Source organism: Garra rufa, chromosome 22 (assembly GCF_049309525.1).
Source record: "Garra rufa chromosome 22, GarRuf1.0, whole genome shotgun sequence".
NCBI lineage: Eukaryota > Metazoa > Chordata > Actinopteri > Cypriniformes > Cyprinidae > Garra > Garra rufa.
The window spans coordinates 33020914-33039177 of NC_133382.1; the positions used below are offsets into that span (position 1 = coordinate 33020914).

The 18264-nt window shown below is 34.7% G+C and overlaps 1 protein-coding gene across 2 annotated transcripts in view; it reads right to left on the reverse strand.

The window, feature by feature from the left end:
- Positions 1–18264, reverse strand: part of LOC141297686 (LLGL scribble cell polarity complex component 2) — a 47750-nt gene that overhangs the window by 17681 nt on the left and 11805 nt on the right. For both annotated transcript variants that reach the window (XM_073828128.1, XM_073828127.1), the window contains exons 2-6: positions 8556–8688; positions 3244–3341; positions 2688–2769; positions 1398–1513; positions 411–569 (exon numbers count right to left, since the gene is read on the reverse strand). In XM_073828128.1, coding sequence (XP_073684229.1) covers positions 411–569; positions 1398–1513; positions 2688–2769; positions 3244–3341; positions 8556–8630 — 530 coding nt within the window. In that variant the 5' untranslated portion in view covers positions 8631–8688. The remainder of the gene's footprint in view (positions 1–410; positions 570–1397; positions 1514–2687; positions 2770–3243; positions 3342–8555; positions 8689–18264) is intronic.

Genomic DNA, 18264 nt, shown 5'->3' on the forward strand with positions numbered 1-18264 from the left:
ATAAGCCTAGTCTGTGAAACCGGGGTATAGCTACAAAGTCAGAACTGCGAAATATAAACTCACAATTGTAACTTTTTTTCTCAGAATTGCAAGTTTATATCTCGAAATTCTGAATCTCTTAAAATTGTGAGTTTATATCATGCATTTCTGAGAAAAAAAAGTCACAATTGAGATTTTGTATCACACAATTCTGTAAAACAAGTCAGAATTGTAAGATAATAAGTCTCAATAACCTTTTTTATTTTTTATTCAGTGGTGGAAACAGGCTTCCATACTTTAACTCCAGCTGTGTATTCTTTATAAAAAAAAATATTACATATTAATGAAAGAATGGTTGTATTTGCCAGAATTTGTAACAGCTGTTCTGGACTTTGCATATATTCATAAATCAAATCAATATGATGTCTGACTTGTTCTGTACGTCCTCCACACTGATGTTGTTCTCCTCCAGCTCTCTGAAGCCTGGCACTTCCACAACAAACACGTGTCCTCCCTCCGTGCCCAGCAGCATCAGCTCACCCGATGAATGTGCCAGGACCGCTGTGACCCGTGTCACGCTGGGAGGAGCACTGTCAATGTTCACATCACAAGGGGGTCAAAATTAAAGCACTACTGATATTTTTAAACATTGGTTCTCTGGCTTACTATTATTGGGTTATCTACTTTATATCTGCTATACATTTTAAACAGTATAATGGATTAAAGGGTTAGTTCACCAAAACAATTAAATCACTGCTCACACTCATGTCATTCCAAACACGCAAGACCTTCGTTCATCTTCGGAACACAAATTAAGATATTTTTGATTAAATCTGCCAGCTTTCTGACCCTGCACAGCAATGCAACAAACGTTTTACGCCTAAGACGATATTTTAACAATGTCCTTACTACCTTTCAGGTACATTAAATATTTCTGTTGATTTGCTGTCTGTGCAGCAGAGTCAGAAAATATTAAAAAAAAATCTTAATTTCTGATCTGGAAAATGAACAAATGAACAAATGAACAAAGGTCTTACAGGTTTAGAATGACGTGGGTGAGTAATTAAATGACAGAATTTTCATTTCTGGGTGAACTAACCCATTAAAACACGCTAAAACATGAGTATGCGATTTCAGATGCAGCCCAAGAGATCAAAATATCATTCATTGGAGGACAGGATATGACATCACAGGCTGCAAAAAGCTACTTTGAATCATGGATGTCAGCTGACTGTGTGTGTGTACATTTATGTATGGATTCAGAGAACAAGTGAGTATCAGTCACGTCTGGGTCAGTGTGAGTCAGTGCTCATGTCTCATTATTTGGGTGTGTGTGCATGAGCATCCCAGCAGGTTCAAAATCTCTAAGCATGATAATATTAGACTGAGGTGAGTCTGTAGGTGTGTTTTTGACTCACCCAGGTGGACCAGAGAGAGTAAAACGTCCTATCTCAAGCAGCTCGGACATGCTGTTATGGGCCCGAAGTGTCCACATGTGCAGACTGTTGTCATCCAGTAATGTTACCAACTCCACCTGCAAAAAAAAAAAAAAAAGAGATATAATATCAAAATTGACTTAATCTATTTATCTATTAAGAGAAAATTGGGGATTATCTGAAAATTTATATTACTATAGATTACACCACCACAAGTTTTTTTAAATTTTTTAAATTTTTTTTATTACGCTTCTGCTTACTAAGTCACCAAAACTATGCAAGCCTGCATTTATTTGATCTAATGTACAACCAAAACAGCAACAATTTGAAATATTTTTACTATTTGAAAAAACTGTTTTCTATTTGAATGTATTTTAAAATGTAATTTATTCCTGGGATCAAAGCTAAATTTGCAGCATCATTACTCCAGTCTTCAGTGTCACATGATCCTTTAGAAATCATTCTAATATGCTGATTTGCTGTTCAAAAACATTTAATATTAATATCAATATTTAAAACAGTTGAGTTTATTTTTTCAAGATTCTTAGATGAATAGAAAGATCCAAAGATCAGCATTTATCTGAAATAAAAAGCTTTTGTAACACTATACACCACACAATTTATAAACTCAATATATATTTTTTTTATTTTTTGGAAAGAAATTATAGAATTTAATACTGCAATTTAGCAAGGGTGCTTTAAATTGATCAAAAGTGATGATAAAGACATTTGTAATGTTACAAAAGATTTCTATTTCAGACAAATGTTGTTTGTCTGAACTGATTTCTGAAGGATCATGTGACACTAAAGACTGGAGTAAAGAAGCTGAAAATTTAGCTTTGATCACAGGAATAACTTAGATTTTAAAATAAGTTTTAATCAAATAAATGCAGGCTTTGTAAGCAAAAGAGAATTCTTTAAACAAAAAAATCTTACAGTTCAAAAACTTTTGACTGGTAGTGTATAATAAAAAAATATATCTATCCATCCATCACTTTTTATGTGCAGCTAATGTTATGTAAAATAAACTCATAATATTGCATAATATTTTACTGATACACCACCCCAATTTTAATCAATGCATATCATGAAAAGATTGCTTTGTGTTTAACTTTTTTTAACAACCTCGCCCAAAACCACTGATGATTCACTGAATACCGAATCCCACAGATAGAATGGAATGGAATTAACATGGAGGAGAAAAAAAAAAAAAAAAAAAAAAAAAAATCCAGGTGAGATCAAAAGGCACCAGGATCGAAGGATTGGTATTACCTGGTTTGGCAGGAAGTGCACCTGTGTAACTGCCGCATTCTCGTCGTGAAGTCCCATGAACTCCACACCTGGAGTTCCGTACCTGAGAACTGGTTAAGGAAAGATATGGCAACCGTTCACACAGCACCTTGTATTTTGTGGTTTAGCAAAAAAAAAAAAAAATCTATTGTGTTTTTAAATAAAAGTACAAAAAACTAAACTTTTAAATATCAGGCTACATAACAGTTATTCATTTCTATTTCCTCTTCTGTAAATGACTAACAGAGAAAATTACGCAATAGTATGGGAAAAAATGTTCTCAGCGCTACTTACTAATATAAACTGTTCCACCTTTTAAAATACCTGTAAGATGGGTGTGTACCATTGAGCCACTAGAACAACCATGAGATGAGCTACAGGAAATCTCAGGACATTAACATGGCATCACATTGTAGTCACTCTGCCCTCGGGATTCAGAGACACGGGAATGGAATGTGATCATTCTAGTCAAGAGTTACGTTATACACAGATCAAATAACCCAAAGTGTGAAAATGTCTTCTGTTTGGTGAAGGATACAGTTTGATCGCTCCTGATCTGGTACCAATGGCCAGGAGCTCCAGGCTGGGGCTGAAACCCAGAGCGCTGGGCTGATGGGGGAAGCCATGTTCTACAGTCTAAAGCAGAGAGGAGAGAAATGAGAGTGTGAAGTGATATATTATATACAGTGGCTCTGGTATATGCTGACTATACGGGCAGCTTATATTTTAAAGTCATACTGTTTCAAAGTCTGTTCCCAGATGGAAAATGTACAATTATGCTGCATTTAAAGATTGCTCATTTTGGGCAAATTATAAGGCAGCATGATTGCATGCATCCTTCACAAGGAACGCAGTTCTGTATTATATTGCAATGAGCTCAAGAGAAAAAAAATCCACCCAAATTGTAGGGCTGCATGATTAAATTAAAAATCACACAGAAATTGCATTATGGTTTAGTGCAATTATCAAATCAGAAAGGCTGAGATTTAATAAAAAATTAATACATGCACTGTGTGTTTCAGAGTGAAAAACGGCAATGTGTTCTTTTATACGCGAGCAGCTCTTGATCCAATGTTTTCAGCGTCTCAGAGTATCTACGTTTACAGTAAATGCTGCTCCAAACAAACTTTGCTCTGAGTTTGGGTCACTTAAAACATGCATTTGGGAATGCAACTTGCACCAGCCAGCTTCCCAAACTTGTAACAAGTGCTTATAAACTGGCTGTTGACAATAGAAAAGCTTTAAGGCCTTCCTTAATATAATCCCTCAAAAATCATTCTAATTTTCTAATTTATTAATGCTTAATATTTTTTGGAACCTGTGACACTTTTTTTCAGGATTCTTTAATGAATAAGTTAAAAATGGCAGCATTTATTCAAAATAGAAATCGTTTCTAACAATACAAGGCTTTACTATCACTTTTTATCAATTTAAAATATCCTTGCTGAATAAAAATACTAATTTTTACAAAAAGAAAAACATTTACAGACCACAAACTTTGAACAGTAGTGTATATTGTTACATAAGATATCCATTTTAAACAGATGCTGTTTTTGTAACGTTTTTATTCACAGATTTAAAAAAAAATTACACACAATTTCTTAAGGATCATTTGAAACTGAAGACTGAAGTAGTGATGCTGAAAATGTGGCTTTGCATCACAAAAATAAATCATATTTTAAAGTATATTAAAATAGAGTTGTACTAAAATATACAATGGCTGCTGAAAATTCAGCTTTGCATTAAAGGAACAAATTATATTTTAAAGTATATTAAAATAGAAAACCACTATCTTAAATTGCAATAATATTTCACAATATTACAGTTTTTTCTGTATTTTTAATCAAATAAACGCAGCCTTTACCAGCAGAAAAGACTTCTTTAAAAAAACAAAAAAATCTTACTGATCCAAATTTTCTAGTTGTACTAAAACTAGGGCTGTCAATCGATTAATTTTTTTTAATCGCGATTAATCACATGGTTGTCATGAGTTAACTCGCGATAAATCGCACATTTTTATCTGTTCTAAATGTACCTGAAATTAATACTTTTTAAAGTTTTTAATACTCTAATCAACATTGGCGTGGACAAATATGGATGCTTTAAGCAAATATGTGTTTATTATCAGTGAAACCATACTCGGCATAGAGCATGAAGACTAGACATGTTTCAAAGGGCATAGATGTTTTTCAAATAACTTGTTCATGTCTATTCGACACATGGAAAAAAAAAAAGAACATAGAAATACCCGGTTCCCATTACTTCTCTTTCTTTGCACTGAGCAATTTACTTACACAAGCCTGTTTACATTATTTGCAGGACAGGGCAGCTCACTTCTTCTGAACATGCAAAATGTACATTTATTATTAGAGGTCGACCGATGTATCGGTTTTGCAACCCTTGCGATAGTTTTTCCGGGTTGCGTTCTTTGCTGAAGCGGCTCACGCTCTGCTCCGCTGTCATAGAGTATGAGAGGTTAAGCCCCAGACCAATGTTTAATGTCAGGATTGTTACCATATATTTGTATTGATTTATATCCAGCTGGCCATATTCTTAGCCAGCAAAGTTGCAGATTTAAAGACGTGACGTGAGAAAGCAAACTGTGTTCATTCAGCCGACAGAATCCTCCCGAGTCACAGCTCGCCATAGTTTTACAGATTACAGATCTGTCCCAAATCATTGTTAATGTTCATAAAGACTTGACCCTGGGCTGGAAGATTGAGCAAAATATATTTTTTATTTCTGTAGCTCTCATAATGTCTGTATGCTTCATATAGAGCTATAATTTATGTTTTAGCCTTTTCGTCAGGCAGCGGAAGCATGGTAGTTATGCACTTTATTTTACAATGCCATTTTCCTGTTCTTATTTTATTTTAATAACTGATCAACAAAAATATCTATTAAAAATTAAGATAAAAATTATACAAAACGAATTTAGTTTAAGAAGGGATTTTCCACAAATAAAAACGTACCAAGTGGTCAAAAATTGTGTCTGACCCTCTCAAATTCTCCCGGCATATTGCCGTCCAATTCATACCACGTCCTTTATGACATTTACAAATTACACAAACTTCTCTGTAATTAATATATTAAACTGAAACAAAACAAATAATATTTAAACAAATGTAAAACAGAAAAGAAATTGTTTCTGAAATGGCTGCAATTGACGATATAGATCGCACTTTCTCTCTCCGTTTGATCTGTTCTTTAATCTAACCTTTGCCGCTTTTTTATCATTCTTGAAGTAAACATTTGCCCGTTTGTTGATTAAATAAATAGATTTCTGCTTGAACTACACAACGTGTCCTGTGTGTGTGTGATACCTGCAAGTTATCCGTTAACGCAGCGCTGCACTTTTGTCTGGTTTCATTAAGGGTGGGTAAAAAAAAGGATTCTCGGATGCATCTCAATCCTCTCTTCAATGAGCGTGTGTTTTCCTCGCAAATGGCACGTGCGCGCGCTAGAGACGCGGCGGGCTTCATTGCACAGGATTTGCACTGTGAGCTACATGTGCATTGTTTGACAGTGTGAACTTTCAACCGCAGTTTTTTACTTTACATATGCCTTCATTTCTGCCGTTTGTAATGCAGTACTATTAGATGCACAAAACTCGCGCACTGACAGACTTTCACTTGTGCTTTGGGTTTGTTCGTCCTAAAAAGCTCGATTGCGGATGCGGTTAAATGCACTTGCATTTTCGAATACTTTTATACGAAACTTATGTACAGTAGCCTACAGTCAGTTATGTTTTTAGAGCAGGACAAAACATTTGATATATCGAAGTAGATCTGTGCATTCGTTTTAATGCAGCCTGTTAAAGAAGCTACTGTCTACGATCTCATCAGTAATAATCAAATGATAAAGAAAAAAGAACACTTATTTTAAATAAGTAATTGTTTAAAAAAGTAGCCTGCTTATATAAAGGGAAAATCAATTAGATATAAAATGTAAATGAAAATTTAGCCATGTGCAGTAATATTGAAAACTGAGAATGTGACGCATGGTTATATTTAGTTGATATTGAAAATTTTAATTAAATTGAATCTTAATTTAAGATGCCAGTAGGCCTAAAGAGATTCCAAATATAAACAAAAAGGCATAAAACCTGCAATTTTACATATTGTTAAAATGTAAAGATTCAATGAGCCCATTTGTAACATCAACTAAGATTGATGAAAGCTGTAATAGAAGTGTTGTTCCTTGTTAGAGTCTGTTAATTTCAACATTTTCTGTAATATTGTTACATTTTGAAGTTTATTTTGTTAACATTAATGAACTATGAAATAACTGTAATGATCAACATATAATTAATATTAATATTTGTATTTACAAAGTATGGTTTAGTATTTTTTTTTTAAATAGTAGATTACTATTTTAGTTGCCGTTCAGTATCCATTTTCAAAAACTATCGGTTAATTAATCGGTATCGGCCAGTGTGGTCCAACCTAGCTATCGGTATCGGTAAAAACCAATATCGGTCGACCTCTATTTATTATTACATTTGTTTGCCTCTCGGTGCCCACATACTGTCATTTGATGCAGCCAAGTTCTCAACAAAACTGTTTCCATTGTTATAATTTAGTATTTCTGTTATCAGACAACCAAAGTAATATGAAATAATGACTGAAAAAAATCCTGAATTATTATCATGACTCAATCGCTGAAAAGAATAATTTACAGGCATCTGGACATAAGTCACTATTCTCTGCACTATTATCGTTGTTTTTAACTTCCTGTTTGAATGCTTACATGATCCTTTGACTTTTTAGGAGTTTACCCGTTTAAAGTTATGTGATCCCAAAAACCTGCTTCTTTTATTTTTTTAATGTATTGTTTTCGTTATAATGTACTGATTCGAGAGCCTGGTCTCATGAAAATGCGCACTAGCACGATTTTCTGTTTCTATTTGGCGTGCTATTAATAAGCTGAAATTAACTTTGACGTGCATATGATATGCAATTATGCATGTGTTTGACGTGCATTTAATACGCCGTTTTCGCGTGCATACTCGTATGTGGCTTTACGCATCAACCCCACAGCACCAATAACGTAGACCGACTCCGCTTGCATTCATTAAATATGGCAGAAGTGCCGGTACGCAAGTACGCAAAAGGATAAAATACAGACGTGCCTGCGTACCGGCCCACTTCAAGCACTGGAAGCAACATAATATCTGGTTTAACTGAAAGCGCTGCTCCTCTGCCGCTCGCTGAACAGAGCAGACGCAGATATAAAGAGAGGGAGGTGCGTGCGCATTGGGAGACCTCACGCTCATTCTGCAAAACCGGAGAGCCTCAGAAACTATATTAGGTTTGTCCAATTATGTGTTTATGTATTGTTGCTAGCCACTTTTCGCTAGGTTGGCAACATTGTGCATCTATTTCTTTAACTGCTAGGTAGTGGGTCAAACAGAAAATGCACGCTGCGTTAATCGCGTGTTAATAAAATTAGTGCCGTTAAAATGAATTTGCGTTAACGAGTTATTAACGCGTTAATTTTGACAGCCCTAACTAAAACATAATTTTTTTATATTATTTTTCTTAAATACTCTTTTTTTTTTTTTACAGTGCAATATTAAATATTTAAAATATTAAATATATTTAAATATTAAATATTATTATAGTAATATTGAAATCACAAATGCTTTCGCCAAATTGTGCAGTCCTATCAAAATGGCAAATTAAAATGGCAAATGTTGACAAAAATATACATTAAATGCCAGAAAATTAGTTTAGTAACTACAACTCAAAAACAGTCAGCAAGAGCGCTCCTATAAAAATAGCACAAAAGCAGTCTTGTGTATGTGTAACAGCAAAACAAACTTCCTACAGAAGATGCGGGCTTGATCACCTTGTTGAACTGATAGAGATCCTGTTTGTGCTTGTCCCTCTGAGACTCATGCCCATGACGCCTAAACCTCTTCATCGTCCCTGGACGAGCAGGGACCTCACGCTGCCCTCTCTCACGCTTTCTCCTCAGCCACCTAACAAGACAAGATAGGGTACAGGGTTAATCTGAGGCTTTTCAAACAAAAACAAAACCATTCATGTAAAACATTAAACCTATGAATAGCAATGAAAACAACAAAAAGGAATAATCAAGACTTAATGTGATGTGTTCTGCTAAAATGTATAGTTCTTAACAGCTGCGGTCACCATTCATATGCAAAAAAGCATTTTCCATCTTCTGTGTTTCATGCAACAAATTCATACAAGTTAGGAATGACATGACAGTGACCATTTTTAATTTTGAGAACTATTCCTTCAAAAAGACACAAACTGAAGCACTGTAAAGGTTGCACAACTCAAACAGACTTTGCAAAGGGATTATGTGTGTATTCCAGCAAAAAAAAGAAAAGAAAAACAATGTATCTGATAGGATCAGGAATTCCAAGGAAGGGGTTGTGGGCTGTTTGAGTGAAACTACACCCCCCTCGCCACCCCTGATTCCTCTCTTTCGCTCTGTCTCTCTGCCCAGCCCCCGCAGGGAGATTGCGGATCTCTGCAGTCCTGACTGAAGCAGCTTTTGTTCAGAGCTGAACACTATTACAGGCCCTCCCCTCATCTGAGCAAACAGCACCTGATGAAAACACCTGTTGCTCTAGGGAAGCAGAGTCAGAAAGAGCCTCTTTCAAACGGACAGAGAAAGGAGCGGTGCTACCTGCTTTCCATTAAAGAGACCACTCAGACTATAACAATACACAATAACCTGTAAATGGACAGCAGTTTCTCTCACCTGAAGCTTGAAATGGTTTGCATTTGTTGTGGGTAGAAACAGAAAGTCGCCACTGGCTATTTTGCTCCATTAACTATGGTAACCAACGCCAACATAATTATTATAACTTGTGCATTAAATGTAAGCACAAAACTTAGCCCAAAATGTTTGTGCTACAGATATTGTTCATACCTCAAACCATGTGGCTTGTTAATAAAGTGTGTTGTAAGAAAGAAAGTCCAATACATTATCACCTACAACAGTAACTACTCAGAACAGAAATTTGCACATGCAAGCACAACCCAGCTTTCCCTTTAGGTATAATTATCAACTGGTTGAACAAATAGGTTCAGTTATCAGCTAATATAAAGTAACCACAGTTTTATGGCACAATGCTAGGGTCCTATGATTGCCACAATGTGGAAAATGTGGACAGAATCCCGGAATCCAGTAATAAACAACACTGCATCACTGAAAAAAAAAAATTAATAAAAATAATATTTTAATAAAATCCACTAATTAGAGATGCTTTTGATTATTAAAATTTAATGAAACCATTAAAATGGAATTCAAAAATTAAATGGACAACATAGAAATTGGCAAAAAAAAAAAAAGCTTTTGTTAAACTTTTCATAAATTGCTGTTAAAATGTAATAATGATTTCAATGTGTGTTCAATTAATTAGACAAGCTTTTTGATTAATAAAATTATATATAACCATTAAAACTGAAAAAAAGACAGAATCCAGAAAAAACTGAAATGGAAAAAAACTAAATTTGGATAAAAATAAAACAGAATTTTGGAAAAATAGTTGACCTCTTTGAGGCCAGTGTTTGTTTGTTTTTTTAAAGAAATTAATACTTTAACTTAGAAATTAATACTTCAAATCAAAAGTGATAGTAAATATATTTGTAATGTTACAAAATATTTATTTTTCAAATAAATGCAATTTTTTTACTTTGTTTCAGAAACAGTTTCCACAAAAACAGTTTTTAGCATTCATAATAACAAATGTTTCTTGAGCAACAAATCTGCTTAAAATGCAGCTGTGCCATCAAAAGAATAAACAGCATTAAAATATATTAAAATAGAAAAGTTATTTTAGATGGTAATCTCATAGTGCTGGGTATTGACACAAATTTCATGATTAAATGCCATTTCTATTCACAAGCCTGATTTGATTACGATTTGATTAGCTTCAATATTGATTATTGTGGATATATGCAGTACAGTAAACTGCAAATTTTCTCAAGGGGAAACAAGAAATCTCTCAAATAATGCTGTAAAATGTACACGACAATCAGCTGGTATTACATTCTAATATTGGGGGTTAAAATGAACTGATTTGTATACAAACACTTTAATTACACTCAATTAAAGTTTTATAATTAAGTTATAATATGAAGTTTACAATTACATAATTATATTTCTAGTCCAACTCGTTTTTTTAAAATATAAACATTCAGTAGTGGCTCTCATAAAACCTTGAATTTATTCAAACATAAATTAAATATTGAAGAACAGTAAAAATTATAATGAATATGTTATGATGCATATATTTAGTGCAACGCTCCTCTCTATAGTTTATTTTTCTAGCTAACTAATGAGTTTATGATAACCAAATATGTTTTTTCTGAGGTAAATGTGTATGTAATATTGTTTAGAAGCTGTTATATTGACATCTTTCAGTGATTGAAAAACTGATTGAGTGATTACATGAGACAGGATATGGATTTTAGTAAGTTGAACTTTCTTTTAACATATCTTTAAAGTTTGTTTCGTGCTGAAACCTCATTACCGCTTCTCTTGAACTGAGGTGCCACAGCAATCTCTCACGCCACGTTAAACAGCACCAAAATGGCATTTATTGTTTGAATCCTGTAATAAAATGGACAGAATTTGAAATAAGACTCTTTGATATCAAAAGTAAAGCAAAAAGCTTATTGTGATTTATCAGATGGGAGGTGCTCTACTTTTTCCATTCATTAACTAAAAACAGGTTAGACTAATCAGTTCTTGGGATTTGAGAATCAATATGGTTGTGAAACTGAGAATCGATTAAAATTATGAAAATAATATATTTTCTCCAGTCCAATCAGAATATTACAGTTTTTACAACACTTTTAATCAATTATGAGCAGACTTTGTGCGTGAGAAAAAAAACTTTCTAACCACAAAATATTGAACTTAGCTTGCATGCACAATACCCCCCCCCCACCCAAAAAAAACTGAAATTTTGCAGTAATTGTTACCATTGTATATGTTAATAAAGGGAAGTAGTCCTAATGTTTAATATGCAAGTGTGTGTATGCATAACACACACATACATATCAGCAAGCAAAGACAAATTTCTAAGAAAAAAATTAAGACTACCAGGATGCAGCCAGGAAAAAAAGAAGAAAACAAACACTGAGTCAGAGTCTACGTCATTGATTATTGACAGTAAGAGCTGCATTTAGAGTGACATATCCAGGTAGCATTAACGTCACTTCACACTAGAACTCCCCTGAGAGCGAGTCTAGACAAGAATTCCCTCATAATTTATCACACTTTCTCCAGGCTAATCACATCAGCATATCAACAGGAAAAGGGGCCTTTTTCCCAGCCCCAATCAATCCTTTCCAAACATAACCTTCCCAGTGAGTCAGCTGACCCACTCAGACACATATTTCTGTGATTATCGCCATTATTAGCCAAGAACGTTTAGTCATCAAGCATGTGCTACAAACGCTTCCACAGAAGGAAAAGAGCTCCCCTTTCCTTATTTTTAGGACCAGGAATCCAAGGATTACAGGACCATGAAGGAACCAGTCGCCAAACCAAACCAAACAAAAAAAAGAGAGAGAGTCTGTAAAGCTTAGCTTAAGGGACAATGGTAAAGTAGGAGGTCTTCTACTTAAGAGTGAGCTTGGCTTTATGGGGGAAAACTCTCAGCAGGAGTGCTGAAGACGGGAGAAAAGGCACGATTCATTCACAACTAAAGAGGCCAGAATGCCCAAAACAATCTCTGAACACCACATTGATCACTGGGAGTCTTTCGTGAAGCAGCTTCAGAGAATTTTGCTCTTAGAGATCAATATTACACCTCCATCCGTCTAATCCCAAGTTAATTAGAGGTAGAAAAAATAAACTGCTGTTGTTTTGAATCCTGCAGGGAGGAATTATGGCGGAGGTGCATGTGAGGGCATTGATGTGGGAGTAGTGGCTCTAGCTCGTCTAAATTAGAGGAAGGAGTCCTGCGTGGAGAATTCATAGACTTTAAGGAGAAATGGTATGTGGAACTAAGCAGCCAGCAAAAAAACACTTGGCGTAATCAGCTCAACCATACAGACGGCAGATTCATGGCAGTGGAATATAAAATGACATGGTGCATTAGCAGAGGAAGTACTGAGTAAACTGCAGCTCTAAAACATGAAGTTTGAAGCATAGAAAGAATTACCAAACTATGAAAGAGTTATATGATTTTCAAGTAAAACTAGTCAAATCTACATTTTTACATATAGATCTTTGGATTTTATGATGTCGAAAACTGCACACTTTTCAATGTGTCGTCCTGTGACTTTCAATGTCAGGTTTCAATGTCAAAAATACATGCTAAAAAACAAATGTTCACTTCAGTTAGATGTATTAGTATTTCATTTATTGTAGGGCTGTCACGATTCCTCGATTCAATTCGGGTACTCAATTTTACAAGTACTCAGGTTTATTTTATTTTTTTACGAGTTTAATAAATGGCATTAAAAGAAATGGGCAAATATGAAAGATTAAATGAACATTTGAATTAAATGTTGTTTAGTTAATATTAAACAAGGACTAGATCAAACTGTAAAGTGTAAAAGCACTTATATACATACACACGTATCAGGGCTCTAGACTAACTTTTTGCACTGGTTGCACTGGTGCGCCTAACTTTTTTTCTTAGGTGCACCAGCACAAAAGTTAGGTGCACCCAAATTTTCAACCGCATCACATTTAACACCACAGTTTTACAAGTTCACTTTTTTTTTACTTTTTTATTTTATTTATTTTTTAATCCCTGTCCATATAGGCAATATTGACTTGTAAATGATTAACTAACAATCTGGTCAATATAAAGTTCTTTATTTGAAGCATATTTTTTCCCCAGTACTTTACCCTACTTTATGTAATAACGAAAACATTTCAGTGAAAAAATAAGTCCAAAACTCTCTATTTTAACATTTTGAACAATAGGGCTCTAAAATTGTTTTTTTTATTTTATTTTCGAAATTCTTGTTTTAATTTTTCTCATAATCAAATGAAAGCATAAACATGTTTTTATTTTTAATCAAATGAAAAATAAACCTTTTTAATTTTTGGCAAACATATATATGATTTATAAATAGGAATATATAAACACCTACGTTATACTGTACAAAAGTAATACAGGACTAATATTGTTTTGTTTCATGTTAAACCGTACTTTTATTTTGACAGGTTTCCGTGAAGTTTCTGTGTGTACAGTATGATATGATGCTTTCTCAAATGAAACAGTAAAAGTGACACCGTAGGTTTGGAGATTGAGTTTATCTGTTCATGTGAGATGCAAATGCCAAAAATTAGCGGGAGCGTCACGCGTGCTTCAGTAGCCTATACGCGTGGAGTTAAAAAAAATACACGTCTCCACCATTAATACATAGAGGCGAATGGAACATGCAGGATTCATTTTAAACGGTCTTTTTGCCTTTCAGTTTTCATAGACACTAGTCCATATCGCGATTTGAATTAAGTGACAGACCAACTTTTGATTTATCATTCCAGAAATCAGCGTATTACGTGGCATTCCGCGCCATAGTAAATTCGGTTTTTATGAATGGAGTCCGCGATCCAGTCCGTGTTTTTGCGGAGGAGGCATTGTAAACGCTTGCCAATGTAGAGACATCCTGACTGCATCACATGCATTTTCAAACGTACACACACGCACAGGAATATCTGGACCACGGACAATCAGAGGGGGGGCGGGATCCGTCCTTTATCTCTGATTGGTTTAGACCACGATATGGGTCTAATGTGTGTCTGTTGTTGAGCAACAGGGAGACATTAAGAGTGAAGGAGTTTCGTTTTTTCCCTTTGAACGGCTAGTCGCACCGGTGCAACCTTTGATTTTTTTTAGTCGCACCATTGAGAAATTAGGTCGCACATGCGACCAAATTGGTCGCACTCTAGAGCCCTGCGTATACATACTGTATGTATATATATATATATATATATATATATATATATATATATACATATACACACACACACACACACACACACACACACACATATATACACATACATATATATATATTTTTTTTTCATACCCCTGGTAAATTCTGACTAACAGTTAATTTTATTCAACCAGCAAGTTTTTTTTTTTAACTGGAAATGACACAGGCTTCTCCCAAAAGATAATAAGACGATGTACAAGAGGCATCACTGTGGAAAAAAATATATATATATTTCTCAGCTTTTATTTACATTTGAAAAAAAAAAGTGGCATGTCCAAAATTATTCATACCCTTTGCAAACTGTCACAGTCTATGGGAAAATCCAAAGTTCTATACCATTCCAAATAGTCCAAGCTGCTCTAAAGCATCCTAATTACCCTGATTCATTGGGAACAGCTGTTTTAATCAACTCAACAGAAGCTCTCTGCTGTTGGTTTGTGGACAGTCATGGCTAAGACAAAGGAGCTAACTGAGGACCTGCGGCTGCGCATTGTGGCTGCTCACAAGTCAGGAAAGGACTAAAAGACCATATCTAAATGTTTTGAGGTTCCAGTGGCTACAGTGCAAAGTATTATTAAAAAAATACAAGACATTCCTCACTGTGAAAAATCTCAGAGGACGTGGTCGGAAGCCAAAAGTGACACCTGTGCTGGCCAGGAGGATAGTGAGAGAGGTAAAAAAAGAATCCAAGGATCACCACCAAGGCCATCCTGATGAATCTGGGCTCTGCTGGTGGCAACATCTCAAGGCAGACCTGCACACCACTGGGTTCCACGGACACAGAACAAGGAGGACACCACTTCTCCAGATAAGGCACACAAAAGCCTGCTTGGCCTTTGCAAATGCTCATCTGGACAAAGAAGAAGACTTCTGGTCTTCTGTTTTATGGTTAGATGAAACTAAAATTTTATTGTTTGGCCACAATGATGTAGCCTTCATTTGGCGTAAAAAAGGAGAAGCCTTCAAACCTAAGAACACCATCCCCCACTGTCAAACATGGTGGTGGGAACCTAATCACATTAAACGGCATCATAAAAAAGGAGCAATACATCAAAATTCTCAACAACAACATCAGGCAGTTTGCATAGAAACTTGGCCTTGGGCACCAGTGGACATTTTTAGCACGACAACGACTGCTGTAATAGCCAATAAAGGCTTTTCTATTGATTATTGAGAAGGGTATGAATAATTTTGGACATGACAATTTTTTCTTCAAATGTAAATAAAAGATGAGTGAGTAATATTTTTTTTCCACAATGATGCCTCTTGGAAATCGTCTTATTATCTGTTGGGAAAAGCATGTGTCATTTCCGGTCAAAAAAAAAAAAAAAAAAAAAAAAACTTGCTGGTTGAATAAAAGTAACTAAGTCAGAATTTGCCAGGGGTATATATGTGTGTGTGTGTGTGTGTGTGTGTATATATGTGTGTGTGTGTGTGTGTGTGTGTGTGTGTGTGTGTGTGTGTGTGTGTATATATATATATATATATATATATATATATATATATATATAGTTTTATCATCTGTCAGGTGGAAATAATAATTTAAATTAAGTGGAATAAGTATATTTGTACTTTTCTAAGTTGAGTATTTGAAAAGCACAAAAAGTGTGGGACAAGCTATGCACAGTCCTATAGAGTTACAGGTTTGTTTAAATATCCACACCATAAAAGGAGCTAAATTTTTAACTAAATTTAGCACCTTGTATGGTTGTCAGAAAGCTAAATTACTAAAGCGCAAAAAAAAAACCTTAACTCTTTTTTTTTTTTTTTTTTTAGGAGAACCAGTTCTGAAAGCCCTGAAGCAAACAGTGACACCGCTGAAAAATCGATATGCTTACAGATTCCTCTCTTAAAGGTCATGGTGAGGGGTGACATCACATTATGCAAACATGTTAGACGACTAACCCGTTGAAGTGTTACTAGCCATTACTAGGCCTCACACCCTCAGGACAGCAGCCAGAAAATAGCACCCTACGGTCAGAAGAGGTCAACTGCTTTTTAGTTTAAAAACAGCCTGTGCAAGCCCACAGTAAATTCGAGACCGACAACACTCTCATTTCATGACACAGCACAACACAAACTGAGCTACGCTGCCAGAACCAAACGGTCCCACCCAACTCGACGACTGTTATTACGAGAGGCAACTACATGTGCTTCTCCTATAGCCTACTTCTATTACTGGTTGCACAAAGCAGTGGTTAAAAAGGGAATCAACAATTCATATGTAATTTCAGGTGTTAAGCTGTAGTTTGTGATGGCCAGTTTCAGCAAAGCAGGTTCCTCTTCTCCATGATTTCACTACATCACAAAGATGGTCCTGTTAAAAACAATAGCCTCAGAGAACAAGAGTTCACAACAATAGACCTGCAGCTAAAAACAGCTAAAACCAAAACTCAAAGACATTGAGATTGAAATGTAAACAGCTTTAAAATGTAAATGGCTTTAAAAATGTATATGATTTATTATTAGAATTATCCATTTTGGAAACAGTTGTGCTGCCAAATATTTTTTTTGGAATCTCTGATACTTTTTTTTTTCAAGGATTCTTTGATGAAAAGTTAAAAAGAACAGCATTTATTCAAAATAGAAATCTTTTCTAATAATATAAGTCTTTACTATCACTTTTTTTTAGCAATTTAACAAATCCTTGCTGAATAAAAATGTACATTTATAAAAAAAAAAAAAAAAAAAAAAAAAAATATACAAATTTACTGAGAGACTTATATTTTAAATAAATGCAGTTATTTTTAACTTTTCATTCAAAGAAACCGGGGGGGGTTTGGTAATCCAGGTTCCAAAAATAATATTATAAAACAATTAAAAATATAATTACATCTAAGGGATTTTCAATTGCCACCTAAAAATTCTGATTTTAAACTACATTACAATAGCACGTAAGTTAGTTTCCACCACTGAAAAAAAAAATTATAAAAAAAAAAACTGACTTTTTCCCTAACAATTCTCTGCTAATTCACTGCTAATTATAGTCAGAATTCCAAGATATGAACTCACAATTCTGGGAATTAGTCAGAATTCCAAGATACAAACTCGCAATTCTGGGAAATAGTCAGAATTCCAAGATACAAACTCACAATTCTGGGAAATAAAGTCAGAATTCCAAGATATGAACTCATAATTCTGGGAATTAGTCAGAATTCCAAGATACAAACTCGCAATTCTGAGAAATAAAGTCAGAATTCCAAGATGCAAACTCGCAATTCTGAGAAATAAAGTCAGAATTCCAAGATACAAACTCGCAATTCTGAGAAATAAAGTCAGAATTCCAAGATACGAACTACCAATTCTGGGAATTAGTCATAATTCCAAGATATGAACTCACAATTCTGGGAAATAGTCAGAATTCCAAGATACAAACTCGCAATTCTGAGAAATAAAGTCAGAATTCCAAGATATGAACTCACAATTCTGGGAAAGTCAGAATTCCAAGATACAAATTCGCAATTCTGAGAAATAAAGTCAGAATTCCAAGATATGAACTCACAATTCTGGGAAATAGTCAGAATTCCAAGATACAAACTCGCAATTCTGAGAAATAAAGTCAGAATTCCAAGATATGAACTCACAATTCTGGGAAATAGTCAGAATTCCAAGAT